The sequence below is a fragment of the Zeus faber genome (genome assembly GCF_960531495.2).
Source record: "Zeus faber genome assembly, chromosome: 10".
Lineage (NCBI taxonomy): Eukaryota > Metazoa > Chordata > Actinopteri > Zeiformes > Zeidae > Zeus > Zeus faber.
The window spans coordinates 24,466,739-24,484,026 of record NC_137199.1 but is presented as its reverse complement, the minus strand read 5'-3'; the positions used below and the strand labels follow the sequence as shown (position 1 = coordinate 24,484,026).

At 45.1% G+C, this 17,288-nt stretch overlaps 1 protein-coding gene across 2 annotated transcripts in view; it reads right to left on the bottom strand.

Annotated features, from left to right (window-relative positions):
* The window catches only part of fgf13a (fibroblast growth factor 13a), a 119,753-nt gene that overhangs the window by 58,097 nt on the left and 44,368 nt on the right, over nucleotides 1-17,288 (bottom strand). Inside the window, exon 3 of one of the 2 annotated variants that reach the window (XM_080008318.1) lies at nucleotides 912-1,079. The exons of the other annotated variant lie outside the window; for it this stretch is intronic. Coding sequence (XP_079864444.1) covers nucleotides 912-1,079 — 168 coding nt within the window. The remainder of the gene's footprint in view (nucleotides 1-911; nucleotides 1,080-17,288) is intronic. 2 annotated transcript variants of the gene reach the window in all.

Below are 17,288 nucleotides of genomic sequence, written 5' to 3'. Positions count from 1 at the left end.
AAAAAAAAAAAAAGGAAGGAAGAAGGGAAGGGAGAAAATGAGGTCATGCCGACGGTGCGGCCGCGGCGCCACGGGCGGGAGCGAGAAGGAGCGGCGGGCAGATGGGATGGACTGGGGGGGGGGGTCCGTTCTGATTCAGTGAGCTCAAAACGGCTCAAAAGACGGAAGGGATGAAAGCGACATTCCAGGCGTTCGGCAAAGTGAACCTCGTCGTCGAGGGCTGAGGCCGCTCCCCCCTTCTTGCCGCCTGTTCATATTATTCGCTCGTCGTTTGTTTGGGCTGGAGCGGCCGCCTCGGGGTGGCAACGACCAACCCGAGGGCCTGGGGCAGGGAAGAGGTGAGGGATGTTGTTTCTTAAGAGTCAAATATACATTAAGGCGCGCGCGCACACACACACACAGACACACAGACACACACAGACACACACAGACACACACACACACACACACACACACACACACACACACACACACACACACAGACACACACAGACACACACACACACACACACACACACAGACACACACACACACACACACACACACAGACACACACACACACACACACACACACACACACACATACACACACACAGACGCACACACACACACTGGGAGATGTGTCCTGTAGGCTTTCTGCAAGCAAACATCCACACCAGATGCTTTCTAAAAAATAAATTAAAAAAAATGGGACAGAAATGAAAGAGTTTGGGAGGGGCGGGAAACTATCAGTTCACACAGAATACGAGAGAGGAGAGAGAGAGAGAGAGATAGAGAGAGAGGGAGGGAGAGAGAGAGTGCAGGGAGGGCAGCGGGGAGGGGGAGGCGAGGGGAGGGGGAGCATCAGCATATAAAAACAAAAAAAAAAAGATAAAAAAAAAACAAAACAAGAGGAGGGGGTGCAAACAAACCTTCGGGCTCTGTGCTCTCTTTGTGGATGGCTTGCTTCAGTGGGCAGCAGAAGATTTCGTGACACTTAGCACGAAAGGGGGACCCTTTACTCCTTATATCCGCAGAGTGGATGGAGTCCTGCCGTAACATAATGTACTCCTGGGTACCTGGGGCAGCGTCATCCTGGACTGTGGTGGTGCCACAACAGAATGAACTGGGGTTAGAGAGCTCACCACACACAGGAAACAAAACAATAACAAAAAACAACAAAAAACAACAAGAACAACAAGAACAATAGGCATAAAACACAGGCAAAATGAAAGGACGTCAATGCTCGCTCAAAAGAACAGGATTTATCAAGAGAAGAAAAGGAAGGCAGGGGGAGAGAGAGAGAGAGAGAGAGAGAGAGAGAGGGAGGGACAGAGAGAGAGCGAGAGACAGAGAGAGCGAGACAGAGAGAGAACATCAAGCTTACTATACAACTTAAATAACAAAAGAAGAAAATACAGAAATAAATCAACGGTGGGAGCTTTCTTTTCTTTTTTTTTTTTTTTTTTTTTGTCCGTTGCTGAAAAGGAGGGGGGCGGGGGGGGGGGATTAAACTAGCGCCAAGGATGTGTTCAGGGGAGCGGAGAGGAGTGCGAGATCAGCCTTCCAGCGGCCACCGGAAGCCGCTCCCCGGTCGGATGAGGTGATCGGAGAGCTGGCGCACGAGTGAAAAGGTGGCAGGGCGGCAAGGCGAGCGTGCAGTCCCAACCCAGGAGAGGAGGCCACCTCCACGCACGCCAGCTCCGTTATTATTACGATTATTATTATTAGTAGTAGTTGTAGTAGTGGTGGTGCTATTTGGAGGCAAGCTGATGCAGAGACATGCAAAGGCCCCGAGATCGCGCTGCTGACATTGCGCTATAGGGAAGGGTGAGATATCCATTCATGGAGTCATGCACAAATGAGGCTTATGGGAGGTTCGGTGGCAGCAAATCATCTGTTTGAATGAATGATGTTCGCTAGAACCCTGTGAAGACGTGATCCGTTCCCATCTCTCCTTTCGCCGGCCACGGTTCCTATTTGACCTCAGACGTTGACCCATTTTTTCTCTTGGTTGATGGATTGCCTACCGGAGAATCCAACTGACAGTACACCGTCCTCTAAAAGTGCAAACAGCGGCTCATTTCTGCTTGACAACAATGACTTTGAGGGGGGCTCCAAATGCGGGCTCACAAAAAAAAACCTCCATAGCACTTTATCACTCATTGCACACGTTGAATTGACGCTGCTTTTTACTAAATGCAAGGAAATTACTCAAGCAACTGAGAAAGCGGTACGCATCTTGACTGTTAGAAGGAAATGTTTATATTATTGTCAAAACAAATACAGTATTTATTTTATTATTTTTTCATCTGCTTAGGGCTGACGAAATATCAATGGAGTGTTACCTCGTCCACTGAGCGCAAAGCGTTTGAACTCCCACGGTACAGTTACACACACACACACGCACACACACACACACACACACACACACACACACACACACACACACACACACACACACACACACTGCCAAGCGCATTCGCATAGAGCAAACACGTCTTTATACCTTCACACAAATAAGATCAAGAGGCAAGAGCACTGCACACAGAAACCACACACGCACGCACGCACGCATGCACACACACAGCTTAAGACACAAAAGGACTTGAATATTCAGAGGCCCATGGGCCCAATTAGCACCGGGGTAGAAGGGAAGGAACAGGATCTATTGTACATAAAGTGCACACTTTACACACACACTCCGCCGCACAGAAATAGCAACTAGGGTTAAAAGCGTTTTAAAAAACGGGCAGCGGTAATAAATCGTAATAATCTGCTTTACCTTGAGTCTAAACGGAGGACGGCCAGATTGAATCAGCAATTAAACGGAATGGGATGAGGAGATTCTGAAGCAGTGCATCCAGATCACTGTCACAAATAATGCTGGCTAACTCCCAATTAGAGAGGAAGTGAAACGGAGGATTGGCATAAGCCATTCCGTCTCCATGCGTGTGTAGGAAACACCCGCATGGAGACATGGCACAAAGCAAACACACACAGAAACGGGAAAAAAATTCATCATTCATCATCCCGCAGCTTATCTACAGAAGGGAGCGGTGTCAGTATGTCACTTTTAGGACCTGATGCTTCCTTAAACCCCTATGGTGGCTCAGCAAAAAAAAAGTGGAAGACACACAGACTGATAGAAAGATAAATAGACAGACAGACAGACAGACAGACAGACAAACAGACAGACAGACAGACAGACAGACAGACAGACAGACAGCAAGATCTAAATAACGACTAATTCCAGTTATTAATTACCCGTCTAACTGTCAGCTCATCAGCCGCCGTAAAGATGAGCGATGGTGGCGGCTGAGAGGACAAGAGGGGCCGAGGGGGGTTGGGGGTCGAGGGCCATCTTTTACAAGTGGGCTCCCTCCTCCTTGCTCCGGCTTTGTTGAAAGGCAGGGAGTGGGGGGGGGGGCGCAGTGGTGGGGGGGGCTGATCGATGGCCCGGGTCGGCCCCGGGACGGCACGCCCTATCACGCAAAGCACTCGGAATGAGCTGTCACCCGGCGGCGTGATGGCCGCTGATCTACGGCGCGCCACCGCCGCCACACAGGAGCCGTTGCGTCACACGCTGATACTGTAGATGTCCTTCACCACCGCGCCGCCTGAGAACCAATCACGTTCCACAGGGGAGAATGAGGCAGGGCTAGGTCAGCCAGACGAACCGCCCGATGACTATTTTGCTTCTGCTGCTTTTTAATCTCTGCAAAGACCCTGAACCACTGGGCAGGAGGAGCGCTGGGAGTCAAGCCTCCAAAGTGCCAATAGGAGAGTCATCCTACACGAGCCATACTTAGATTATCAAGGAAGGAAGGCGTGTGCAGCTGACCTTGCTCGTCGCAATTCCAGAATTTATATAGTTATATATATATATATATATATATATAGGAGACATACAGGCATTTAACATCAACTCTCACAAATGCCAAAACGCCATCTCGCGTTCAACTCCATGGCCAAGAGTTCAAGGATGCGTGTGTTGCCCGATCGACCGGGGCAGCATCAGCTCCGAAATAACAAGCTATTCACTCTAACATATCCACAAGCAAGCAATAAACAAGCAATAAGAGCCGATTGGGGTCATAGAGCTTAAGTGACAACCAAGGTTTACAAGGGCACGGCAACGAATCTGCACAATTTACCCGAGACAGGAGTTCTATCCATCACGCAACTAGCACACTCATCGTACGTTGGCGAAAAGCTGCCTCACCAAATTAGAATCAGAATTAAGCACAGGAACAGGTCTGTAGCCCGAGGTGTGTGTTTCGAAAATAGCATCGTCCTCAATGTGGGTTTTACACGGAGTAGAATCTAGCACATTGTCTTCTGGGGTACAATCGGTTGGAATTGGTGTCTGGCTTCGTCTTAAAAAGTAAAAAAAAAAAAAAAAAAGTTTTATTTGGGTTGTAAGTCACCTTGCAGGAAACCTCAGCCACGGCGAACCGAGTTGAACTTGAGGTTTTCTTTGAAGCTCAGAATGAGCTTGCAGATTTTATTTGGGTACTTTTTTTTTTTTTCATCCCTCTCAGCAAAGTTTTTGTAAGCGTGCACTCCTCGGCGTTTGACTGCTCTCTTTTCCCGCTGTTCTCTTTCCCCTGTTCTCTCTGTCTTCTGCACCTGTTTTGATATAAATAGCAGCTCTCTAGCTTCAAATGGCAGCTTGGCACCAATGTCTCATGATCCTCACCTCATGACAATTAAAGAAACCACCGTGATAAGAAATATAAAATGTGCATCTGTATCCACTTCATTTATACTACATGACAGCAGGATTGCAGAGAACAGATTTTTGCTTTGGTTTAGAATTATAACAGTATTGATAAATGAATCCACAAATAGTAATACTGGAAGATTTGCGACAAGTAGCCACTAAAAATGGAAGCCATAGAATCGATATGGAGATTGCCAAACGTATCGCTCCTCCACCAGGCGTGCAGCCTTCGTAGCAGAGGGGTCTTTGGGAGTTGAATGTTCATCCATGCAAACTAGAATGAATCCAGACCCAGAGCCTTATGATGATCCAACTTTACTTTGAAAAAAAATAAATAAATTGAAATAAATAAAAGTTGATCCAATGCACTTATAATGGATATAAGGTTAGAAGATGGGCATCTGGGGTAATTTTGCCGGGGACCTACATGTCATGGCGGAACAGCCATAGGTCTGCGGAGGTCCCAGACTGTTTGCTATCCTCATTTCCCAAAGAGCACCACAGGATTGTTCCGTTTCTTTTCACATCCCAGAAGCGCTCAGTTGATGCCTTTCTTTTTATGGAGTCGCTAAAAATGAACGTTTGATGATAAAAGGCAATGTAGTTTGTGATATAGACAGACCCGGGTCTGTCTATACCACAAACAGGGACATGAGGGGCATTTCCTTCCTCCTGTTTGAAGAGCTTGAAATCTCCTCAGCCATCGAGGTAGCAGCGGACTGACGGGCGTCGATCAACAACATTTGCGAACTCGCTGCCAATATATTATATATCACGGTCAATTTGCGCACACAAGTGAGTAAAATGTTACTCGCACCTTTAAGATCAATGCGTCCATTGGACTTGATTCATTCTCTGATCCTCATTCGTCATCCAACCCATCTATCAGAGTTGAATCCCATTACTACAGAGGAAGCATGTTGAGAGTACAGAGAAAAAAAAAATATATATATATTTTTTTTTCTTTAAGAGGAAAATACTCAAATGCTGCAAAGTACGGTACGTTTATTCATTAGGAGACCGACAGGTCCCCATTTATCATCGGGCCTCACCTGCTGCTGCCTCTACGACAGATAAGGCACTTGTCTTACACTCTGACCCGCTTGCCAGAGGGCCTCTTCATGACCCCCGCCCCTGCCCCCCTCCTAGTGGGGAGGAAAGGGCCACTTCAACTGTCATCAAACACCCACACACACACACACACACACACACACACACACACACACACACACACACACACACACACACACACAGACACACACACACACACACAAACACACACTTTCTCTCAAGTTTTTATTGAGGAGCTCACATTAGTGTGTTTTGTATTTTATCTGCATTAAATGTACTTATGCATGCTCAAACCCACTTCATTATATTCTTAAACCCACTGGGGGCGGAATGTTCTAAAGATACAAAACAAATGAGCCAAAGGCTCCCACAAAGCATTCCCACTGTACGTTTGTTTATTGCCACATAAACACTGCAGGCGAGACACACTTCTTCATTGTGCAATATGCGGCAAACGGACATGGTCACCACGTATAGCAATTGGAGTGCAGCTCTTGACCTTTATTCATGATAAAAATAAAAATACGTTTTGAGATAGGTATGTTTGTTCCTTTGCACTGTTATAATTGTTATGAGAAGTTTTTTTTATTAACAAAAAAAAAAAAAAGGTATTACTCACATTAGGCAATAATACTGGATAAGACTGCAATCTGGATCAGCATTGTTTCACAGCCAAAAGGAAAATTAATCAGGTATATGCATGTGAGCGCTGGGGGTTAGAGCAAACTCTAATTATGAATGGCTGGAGCGGCCTGGGAGGGAGCGCAGGCCCAGATAAAGTGGAGTCACTTCCACGCTGACAGACTGTCACACATATGAGCTCCATCATCCATCACCAGCTCCATCCCACGGTCTATTAGACAGTGAGGCGGAGGGAGGTCGCCCGGGACGAGCGGGGCCCACGTGCACGTGTACAGTATTTCGGCGAAACGGGAGACGTGGAAGGTTAGAAGAAGAATGACACGGTGGGAGGTAAGCGATAAACTGTTGATGAAGGTCCTATGATTTACACATAAGGCGCTCCGATCACTTGGAAAACTACTGATCTCAGCGTCTTGGGGTGACCTTGCACCGGGACCATTTTGATCAGTCTGAGAGCTGCCTTGGTCCGAGATGAAGCACTCCACACATGCACTCAACATCTTCATCTTGACGAGTCAGAGATAATGCAGTATGTCATCCGCGTGTGTGTGTGTGTGTGTGTGTGTGTGTGTGTTTGTGTGTGTGTATGTGTGTGTGTGTGCGTGCGTGTGTGTAGGTGTGTGTGTCTCTGTGTTCCAGGGGGTAACGGAGGAAAGGGCATCAGAATGTGTCGGCGCGGTGCATTACTTCGGCAAAATGGGAATATGTAATGTGGCTCTTGAAGGGACTTAGAATAAGGGGCAACTCTGGGTGATGCTGAGAGTCCAAGTTTCCTTTAGTAAGTTAGGCCGGTGCATGAGCAGCCTTTTGGTAACACAAAAAAAATTCAAACTGTTGTGTACAATACCAGGAAATATCAGTTTGGGTCCCAAACCATGTCTCTTGCTCTGCAAAGTCCTGACAAGATAATTCAATTGGATTCCAGTTTAATCTCCGTTTCCAGGAAGCCAGGCTGCAGGGCCTGTGCCCAAGAGACGAGGACTAACAGATATCCTACTGTTGACTCAGAGGGAGCGTCAAAGACCACATGTACTGTATATGAAATTGCTCCAAACGTTGTGACAGTTTGTGGTGCTCCCTGCTGAATTTGGCGCTCACTTAATATACGTACAAGGGTTACATTAAAATGTAATATCAAGGCAACTTGTAACTTCCATCTTGAAGTAAAAATTTCCAGACCCCAACAATAGCAAAGTAAAGTTATTTGGGCTGTTTTTTATACCCTATCCTGACACTGCAACCATTCTAATGGCGTTTTTACACCAAGTTTTTTTGAAACACGGTAAACCCGCTAAAATAAGCGGTTGACGCTGTTCCCATTGCCAGTGAACAAGTATGCCTTTCTTTGTTTTCACGTTCACCATCACGAACACGCCGGACAAGGGGCGTGTCATGGTTCCAGTGTGATTGGGTAAAAAAACAGTCGAAGCAACATGCAGTATCCATGCCCACGCCCGCGCGCCCGCAGTGCCCGATTCCGGTCCTTCGGCGGTGGGGAGCGGAGATGCTCCTCCAGTTCGGACACCGGCTTGGCTCAGAGTGGCTCGGAGGCCGGCAGGGAGCTTGGGGGGGTTGTCCGCTGCGGTCCCCACAGGAGCGGTCCCATACACTGAAAACATTTCATTGTCCCACATGCAGGAATTATTAACTTTCATTATTAATTCCAAATCGGATATGAAATGATCGAATTACTCACGGATATTCCCGTCTCTTAACGCGCCAACGTCCACAAATTCAACACACGTCGGATGACGCCGGGAAAGCAGCGAAATTTGCGCGTCTACCACGGTGTCATGTTTCCATCACAGCCGATCGGAGCCGGAGCCGATAAATACCTGTGACAGGATCATTTGTCCCAGGAATGAAACCCAGGCGTAACCTTTGTTAGCGGGTGTTACCGGCTTTTTGGTGCAGTGGAAAAAGGATATAACTCTCCGCCACTCTGTGTTATGCATAACAAAAGAACTACCCTTACATAACTCAGAGCCTGAGCTACTGTCACTTGTTGTTATTAAAGCCATTGCTGACGGTGACTGTGATGTACAGTAAGTTCGACTTCCACTGACAAATATAGTTAGTGTAAGTCGCTTTGGGTGAAAACATGGGCTAAATTTAATGTATTCTACAATTTGCCTTCCCTACCGACTTGCCTTTTATGCTTCACAAAAGACCCACAAACAGCGTGATTTAACAATGTGACAATAAAAGTCGGTGGGTTCACAACCACAGTCACTTTTACGAATGACAGGGATACACTAAATGACTTCTAAAACCCAAGCATTGGACAGTATCACAGATTTAGAAAACTTTTTTTTCCCATGTCAGTATTGCACACAGGACGGTAAAAACCAAACAAACTAACCCAATATACTCACAAAAGTGCCAGCCTAGTCTGAGGCAGAGTGCAAGGGTTCCAGACCATCTCTAACAGAATGACTGGCGGCGGGAGTGGGCCCTTGATGACCCTTAAGACGATGATTCTTGAATCTTGAAATTTGTCTGGGACTCTGAGTGAAAGTGCTCTGGGGTTTAGCAGGCATTACAGCGTCCCAAAGTGTGATCTATCGGAAGCAATCTCAAGACTTGTCTCTTCATCCTCTCTTCATAACTAAATGTGACCTTTTCAGGCCCTCACACGGGGGCCCTTTCGACCCCGTTCCACGTTTTCCGTTTTTCCAAGTGGAGTGCGTCCCCGGGGAGGATAAATTGTTGTGTATAAACTCTATCAACGTGAATGCACATGCAAGAATGCAAGTACAAAATGAAGGATTATATTATGAAAATGACAAGCCCACTCCAGCTCCACTCCTGCATTTGATTAAAAATAAAAAATAAAATAAAAATAAAAGTAAACAGAGAAACAAACAAACAGCTAAACAAAATGCATCAGATTTAATTGAAGACTTCAAAAGCACTGTTGGATTGCTGGAGTGGGAGGTAGAACGGTGTCAACAGTAAATTTCAACAAGCTGTTGTCTCCTCCCTCACATTTTTGAAATACCTCCTCCACTTAAATGTCAGAGACCCTGTGTAAATACCAACAATCACGACGATCAAATCGAACAAAAGTGAGAAAGGACTACTGCTGATGTTGTTTCAAACGGACGTCAATGGAGAAAAAAAAACAAAACCCTGTCAATTACATTTTCATATACAAGGAATTTGCCATGATGAGAGCATAATATACTAAAATAAACTAAATGTATTAAATTCGATTCTATGCACAGGATTAGTTCAGTCAAAAGGCAATGGCTGGCAGTATTGTTACTAGTATGGCTGTGGGTATAAATATAAATATAAATGGATAAAGTGTTTTACAGGATGAATACGTAACTACAGTATGTATACAATAAGACGGGCATGGATAATAATGAAAGGATAGGTATAAAGAAAATGACTATGTAAGTAAATGATTAAAGTGTCGACAATGTTATGACAGCACTATTACAGGTGTGCAACCAGCACACGGTCCAAATCCAACTCAAGCCGCTGCGTTTAAGTTGACCCGCTTTCAAAAAGACATCCATAGCGGGGGGCTCGAGCAGCTGCACGCCACCAGCATGCCGTTGTACGATGCATTTGATGATTAAACGTCTGGGGTGAAGTGTTTTCTGACTGTACACTCTGTCATCACACATAACATGATTTTGCCTTTTTACTGTAGTTTCAACTGGCCGCCGTCCAAGCTGTGGCGAAAGCTCTCGGCTCCAACTCAAGGATTCTTGCTTCATGCCGTCGGGCTCCAGAGGAGCATCCCTGCAACATGGATGCAAAAATCTCTCTGGTTCAACGTGGAGTAATCAACCAGGTGAAATAGGAGTTGTAGGTAGAGGGATATTCTGGGGTTAGCCGGGGTGTTTGCCCAAAGGTCGAAAACTGAGGATGGCAGTCCAAAATCAAAGACTCACATTTGCCGCCAACGTATAAATACTGTAGGTAAGACACAGATACAAGTACACTTCTGAAAGCACCCCCCCCCCCCCCCCCCCAATGGAGCCCAAACTCTTTGGATAGGTTGAGAGGTTTCACCAATGGTAAGCGAGTCAACAACAAGCAGAGACATACACATACTAGCACTGAGTCGGATTAATGCTAAGGATTGCATTCACTCAATTAACAGCTGACAGGAGCGAATAGGATTGTGAGGCATATAATGCACGCTCAACCCATCATTAGGCTCTCGAGACAGCGGAGGCACGCTGAAACACTGCGAGAGGAGGTTCAAACGTAATAGGATCAACATAAGACTTGTGTAGACACTGACACGCAAAGGCTTACGATATATCACACGCCAAATCCCTTCCGAAAAACTGTATCTGATTCGAGCACGGTGTGTCGGAAGGATACATAAAATCAAAATCCTTGGGCTGCAGCACCTGCCTGCGACTCCGGTCGTCCCACGCAGCTCCATCATTGGTGTACGGGAGACGAAGCGGAGCAACGCCGACACGGCACAAGCCTATCAGCAATGACACGGCGACTCCTCCGCACACACCGCCCCTATCTGTTATAAGCCCGTGGGACGACGAAACACCGGGCTTCAGGTGCCACTGCCCCACCTATCCGTAAATACAAGCATATTCCGAAGCAACGCTTTTCAACGGCTTCATGAACGATGAATGTGCAGCTCCGATATTAATGAGAGACCTGGACAAAATGTTTCAGCGAAAAAGTTGTGTTATGTTAGTCGTATTACAGGCTTTTTACTGAAACGAGAGGGAGAAAATAATAACAAAAAGGTCCAACTACATCATGAACAAAAGGCTTTTTAAGATTTTACACAAGTAGAAGGGAGCCTTGGTGACTTTGTGGAATAAAAGGCGATGTTTCTGATTTTTTTGTACCATGTAAAATCACATTTAACTTCATTGACTTCTGAGAACCTTTGACCGAAAAAAAAAGTCTTTCTTCAACTGATCACTTGTGGCCTCTCTGATAGGAAAATAAATATTGCTAGAATTGCATCCTCCTTGTCATGATATTCAGTAAAGGCCCCTAATATGGTTCACTTGCACTTGCACAAGACAGGGTAGCAGGTAAAATAAATAGAAACAAGGAGTAATGAATGCACAGCAATGCACACATAAATGGATATAAGATACAGAAACTCAGGCAGAAAAGGAGGAAACCTAGAGAGAGGACGCTTAAGACTGAGGGAGGACCCAGGAGGGAGGACCCAGAACCGCCAGATGAGCAATATAGCTGTGGGCCCAACAAAAACAACCAAGACCAAAATAATAATAATACTAACAAAATAAATGACTCATTGCACAATATAAAAGTTAAATGCAGCAAAAAGGGTATGCCTTGATGAAGGTTGTAGATGTAGGCTTGAACATGTCAGTGAGCCGATTAAATATAGGCCTTCTAATTATTTTCTACCACAAAAAGGTCTGCCTTGGCAAATATAGATTTAAGTTTAATTTAGAACGGCTTATTGTTAATATTTTTAATTCTAGACATAATAGTAGTAGCAGTTAGGTAGACTTCGTTCCCAAGTCGAGAAATGAAATGTATGCTGTACCAAAATCACTCAAATTTATTTGACATTTTAGAATGTGACTAAGGACTACAGTGTGTGCTCGGTTGTCCTGGCAGAAGAAGTCTGCATACATAAAAAAAATAATAATAATAATAAAAAAAAAATACAAACAGAAAGTGTTCTCCGCCAACAGAGTGCTGGAGCCTGGCGAGTTACGCAACAGTCTCAGCGTGGGACCTGTATCTCAGAGAAACAGAGCGAGAGCGAGCGCTGCCGGATCATTAAGCCACAGTAGCAGAACCGTCTCCCGCCGAACAGCTGTGGACACCAATCAACGCGCACAGATCAGCTTGTTCCAAATGCGGAGCAAACAAAACTAGGCAATAATCTGTGATTTATTGAACATTTTGACTGAGAATTAAAATTTTAGACGTGATTTTTCAGACAATCACTGTGATAAGGCAGCGCAGGCTGTCCTTGCAGGCTACTTAGCCGGAAGCACGGTGGCCGTCCTTGTCGCTTTCTGTCCTGTCACCAACCTTAGTGCATTTACTGATCTCTCAGCGCAGGGCTGGCTAAGTGCACAGGCCCATTTCCCGCCTATCCATCTCCATAAGTTAATGTGAACTTGTCAAGCCCTGGCTCTGTGCTTGGCGCCGCCTGGGCCTCGGGTCTGAGGCCAGGAACTTTTATTACGCAGACCCATCCGCTTTGCGACCGGGCATCCAACAGCCTGTCTCCATCCGCCCTGGCCTCCTCCGCCTGAGATATCCTGGCATATTGGACATGGTGTTGGTCAGGCTCAACAGATGCAGTGGAATTTTCTGGCATTGCTACCAAATAAAAGAACTGTGGGGACATATGTGGAAGCAAGTAAACATGGAAAACTCCTTATTCCCAGGGAATACTGGGACGCTTCCATATTCAGTGATGACATTTGAAAGTGCCTTATGGTAACAACACACAGTACCTCTTCTTGTTCCAATATTTTGTGCCAAATAATAGTATTTGGGCAGAGCAGATACAGAGGTCCGTCCAACCGGGGCTTAGCGCAGGGAGAAAGGCCAAGGAGCCGGAATGTCGTGTGAGAAGATGTTGTTTCTAGGTCCAAGGACGGGAAGGGCCAAAATGACGTCGCTCTTAGAAATCTCCATCAGTGCTTTGCCCCCCATGGCACGTAGGAGATGTCAGAGGAAATGTAACACGTTCACAGCGGTCTCGAGCGCGACGGAGTTCAAAAACGCCCACGGCGACGGCAGATAAGGTAAGTACGACGAAAATCGGGGAGGGGGGTGTGGGATTGTGCTCAACGCGTATCTGGATGAAGTGCACAACACAAAGAGCCACGTCAACAGTGATTAGACAAGGGAGCCGAGTGGGACAAAGACGGCCCACACAGAAAGTAGAGCGAGCGAGCGAGAGAGCGAGAGAGAGAGAGAGAGTAAAATAATGATTTTTAAAAAAGGCAGCAGAGAAAGAGATTAAGCTTGTACGATGGCTGACCCTCTGCTACGTAAATGGGAGATTGTCAATTGCAATTGACCTAAGGATTCCAACCAACTTGGCCCTGATGCAGGATTGCATAAAGGACTCAAATGGAGGCATTCACTGAGAGGAGATCTAGCAACAGCGAACGCCAACTTTATCTTATTCATCAAGGATATAGGATTAGCGTGTGATGGCTCGGTTTCCCGGTGGTGCATTTGAGGTGGCGGGAAACTCCAGATGCGCACGTCGCTGGGCTTGCGTCTGGAATTCAGCCTGATGAAGTGAAAGAGAACGCTGGATCGGAACTTGGTTATTAAACAACAGTGGTCATCGCTGGCTGGTGGCTGACAGGGCGACTTACCATACGTAACTGTTCTGCATGTACGGTTGAATGTCTACTACAGTTGAATGTGTCCCACTGAATCCGTGCATTTAGCTCATATGCCACAAACGGCATTCAGGGCTCGAGAGCAGGCGTCCCCGACCATTTTATCGGAGCGGACCGCAGAGCACAAAATGCTTACAGACCGGGCGTATAAGGGAGCCATAAATGAATACATCTACAATACATAACATCATACAGTAGAGTATTAGGGTCATGCAAAAAAGAAATGACCCTTGTGTTTCGAGAATAAACTCGGAATTCCGCCCCCGACTTTGGGACCCGGCGAGCAGAGCGAGGCACACCCCCACCGCGGCACCACCACCGCCCGCAACCGTTAAGCAGCGTACGGCACAGAGCGGGGAGGGAAATAGATGAATAGACAATAGATAAATACATCCACAAACACACTGTTTGCTTGCTTGTTTTCAATGTGAGATCACCCTGATCGGGCTTTGGTAAAAAAAAGGGGTATTATACATGGTGCGGCTGTTTTGGATTGAGTCAAATAAAAAGTAAAGTAAAACTTACAAACAAAAAAAATACAAACAAAAACAAACTAAAATAAAAATAAAAAATTCAAAAATAACAACAACGTTCTCAACGTGTTATCTAGAGCAACGGGGACCAATAGTGGACGGAGATCGCAGACGTGAATTGCGCATGGAGATCACGCATGGGGAGGGAGACAGGTCCCAATCTAGACCTGGTCTTAGGTCTTCTATCGCATTCTCTCTCTTCTCTCCTCCCGTGATAAGTGAAAACTGACTCTGCAGGTTGGGCTGCGACTCAAGGAGCAGCCACTTTTCACATTTTATAGCGCCCGACCTAGTATTGATAACACGCTTAGTATTTAAAAATTTGGATTTTTTTTTTTATTGGATGAACGTGTGCACTGATATGCGGAAATTAACTGAATGGGTTTTATTTCTATTAAAAAAAACAGTTAGGGGGAACTGCTGTAGTTTTGTTATATTTTATTGCTGTTACTTTGCTTTTCTTGGTTTTAAATTTTGACAGAAAAAATGGATATTGGAATATTTATTTGTATTTTGTATCACCAAGAAAATAAGCCCTAATTGCTTATTGCTGTAATATTAATAAACTTTTGATGAACAGCGAACAGCGAGCCAGCGGGGGGCGAGGCTCCAGGGCTCACGACTGAGTCACAAAGAGTGTCTTTCCCCGGTGCAGGACTTTAACCGGCAGTTTAGTCTTCCGTTGGGGAGCACAGGACTGAATCATTGACATTTTGCTAAAAACTGTGCCATTAAAAATGAAACGAAAAAATTTTGGCCGGGCATGTACTATTTAAGAATTGAAAAGGCATTGTGTCCACACGGAACGGCCTGACTCAGGCAGCAGAGCTACAAGCAGCTGTTCCCCCCGTCTCAACATTTACAACTACATCAGCCAGCATGTCCAAGCTGTTTGTGGAGCGTTTTGCTTGACACGGAGACAAAGACCACAAATGGACTCATGATGTGGTGCCATAGACGTTTGGCTTTTATAAACGCACGCACGCACGCACGCACGCACGCACGCACGCACGCACGCACGCACACACACACACACACACACACACACACACACACACACACACACACACACACACACACACACACACACACACACACACACACACACACACACACACAGAGTCAGATGGAAAATAACAGGGCAGGAGGTACACTGAAAGGTGGTGCGGATGGCAGTCATCATGCCAGACTATTAAACTGCGGTCCCAGGGGAGATTAGGTGCTCGGTAGCACTCTGGTTGGAGTGCCTGAGAGTGAGGGGGACTGAATGCATGGCACGCCGGCCGCAGTGGTGAGTCACATAAAGCATCCCTGTCACTTCCAATGGCTTCCTTTCCTCGCCGCCATTGTCCTGTGGTGGCATGGCATCACCTCCGATATCAGTGGTTCTTTGAGAGTGAACCAGTGTGTGTGTGTGTGTGTGTGTGTGTGTGTGTGTGTGTGTGTGTGTGTGTATTGTTGTCTATACTTATGGTACCAATCATTTGCGCCGATTATATTGTCGCAATAATTTCTGCTATTAAAAATTTGGCATTTGATGCTGAATTTTGATTCCAAAATTAGTTTTACACCTCTTTCTTGTCTGTGAGCCAAAAATTACTTAAATAACTACTGGTTTATGCAGGGGGGATAAATGTATCAGGTAATTTTCATTTTGTTAAAGGCTTTATTATTATTTTTTTTTTAAGCTTGGCAGGAAGCTCTAGCTATTAAGGCAATATGGTATATCAACTTTAAGACTGCTGTTAAAGAAGAAAAATGGTACAGTATCTAAAAAAGTATAGTTTAGAAACAAGTAATGAAGTCAAGGTATTGGTATCTGCAATCATGAACTTTGAAATGATACCCAGTTGGCAGAGAAATTGAGTAAGGATTTCTCTAACAAACAGAAAAAATTGCAAATAAGGAATTAGATTGTCTTATTTGTTAATCATTTTGGGCGTCATATTTTAAAATAATTTAACGAACCATGGTGGATCCACTGTTGAAGATGTTAAAAGGATTTCAATATTAATGCAACTAATGGGCTTGGGCTGAACCTAGGAGGTGGGAGTATTGGACCACTTTAGGTGATGAAAAACTTTAAATAAAAGGAATAAGCCATTTTGGGAAGTCCCACAGGGACTGAAAAATTGAGGAAGTATTTAACATTACATACATACATTGCAACATTGCAGTATGCAACATTGCATACATACAGTACGTACATTTTGTGTGTTTTGTCATGTAGGTCATTGCTGCTGCAACACGGGAATTTTCCTTCGAGGATTAATAAAGTATCTTTATCTTATCTTAAAATGCTAACTAGTTATATTTCATCACAATTTGATTTTTAATTGCTGCTTTTTTCTTAAATGCGTTTTTGATACCATGTGAAATGACACATTCTGTAAAATAATGATACCTACAAGTAGTTCAATGGAAGGAGGGAGTTCAATGGAAGTTCAAGTTCAATAGGTTCTTTTTTGTTTTGTTTTTTTTCATGCTAGGCAGGGAGATTTTTAAAGCAGTATAGAAAAATCCATTTGTCAAAGTTGTCCCAGATATGGCCCGGCATCATCCAAAGCTTTATTTAAAGATCCCTCAACTGTCCAAAGATAGCCCGCCGTTCTAATTGTAGTTTGGAAAAACAACTTTGATAATATCGTTTCTGAATTTGCTTCTCCCGGAAATAATTAATGGTAGCTGGCAGCTTCTGCATATCAAAGTAAGTGCGCGAGACATTTTCCAATGACGCAGGCGGCTGCAATGGACAGTGACATTTCCTCTGAGCTCAAGGTAACTTGTTAAAGACGCCGTTGTAACATCTCAGCGAAATCTCTGTGAAGCTGGGCCGTGGCGGGGGCACGTATTTCTTATGGTATTGACGAGGGTAATTAAATCAATAGTTATTTTCCGCATACTCCCAAGTGAAATAACACCAGCGGAAAAAGGTCAATCTTGTCAGAGATAAAGGCCCGGCGCTGCAGAGCTTAATAT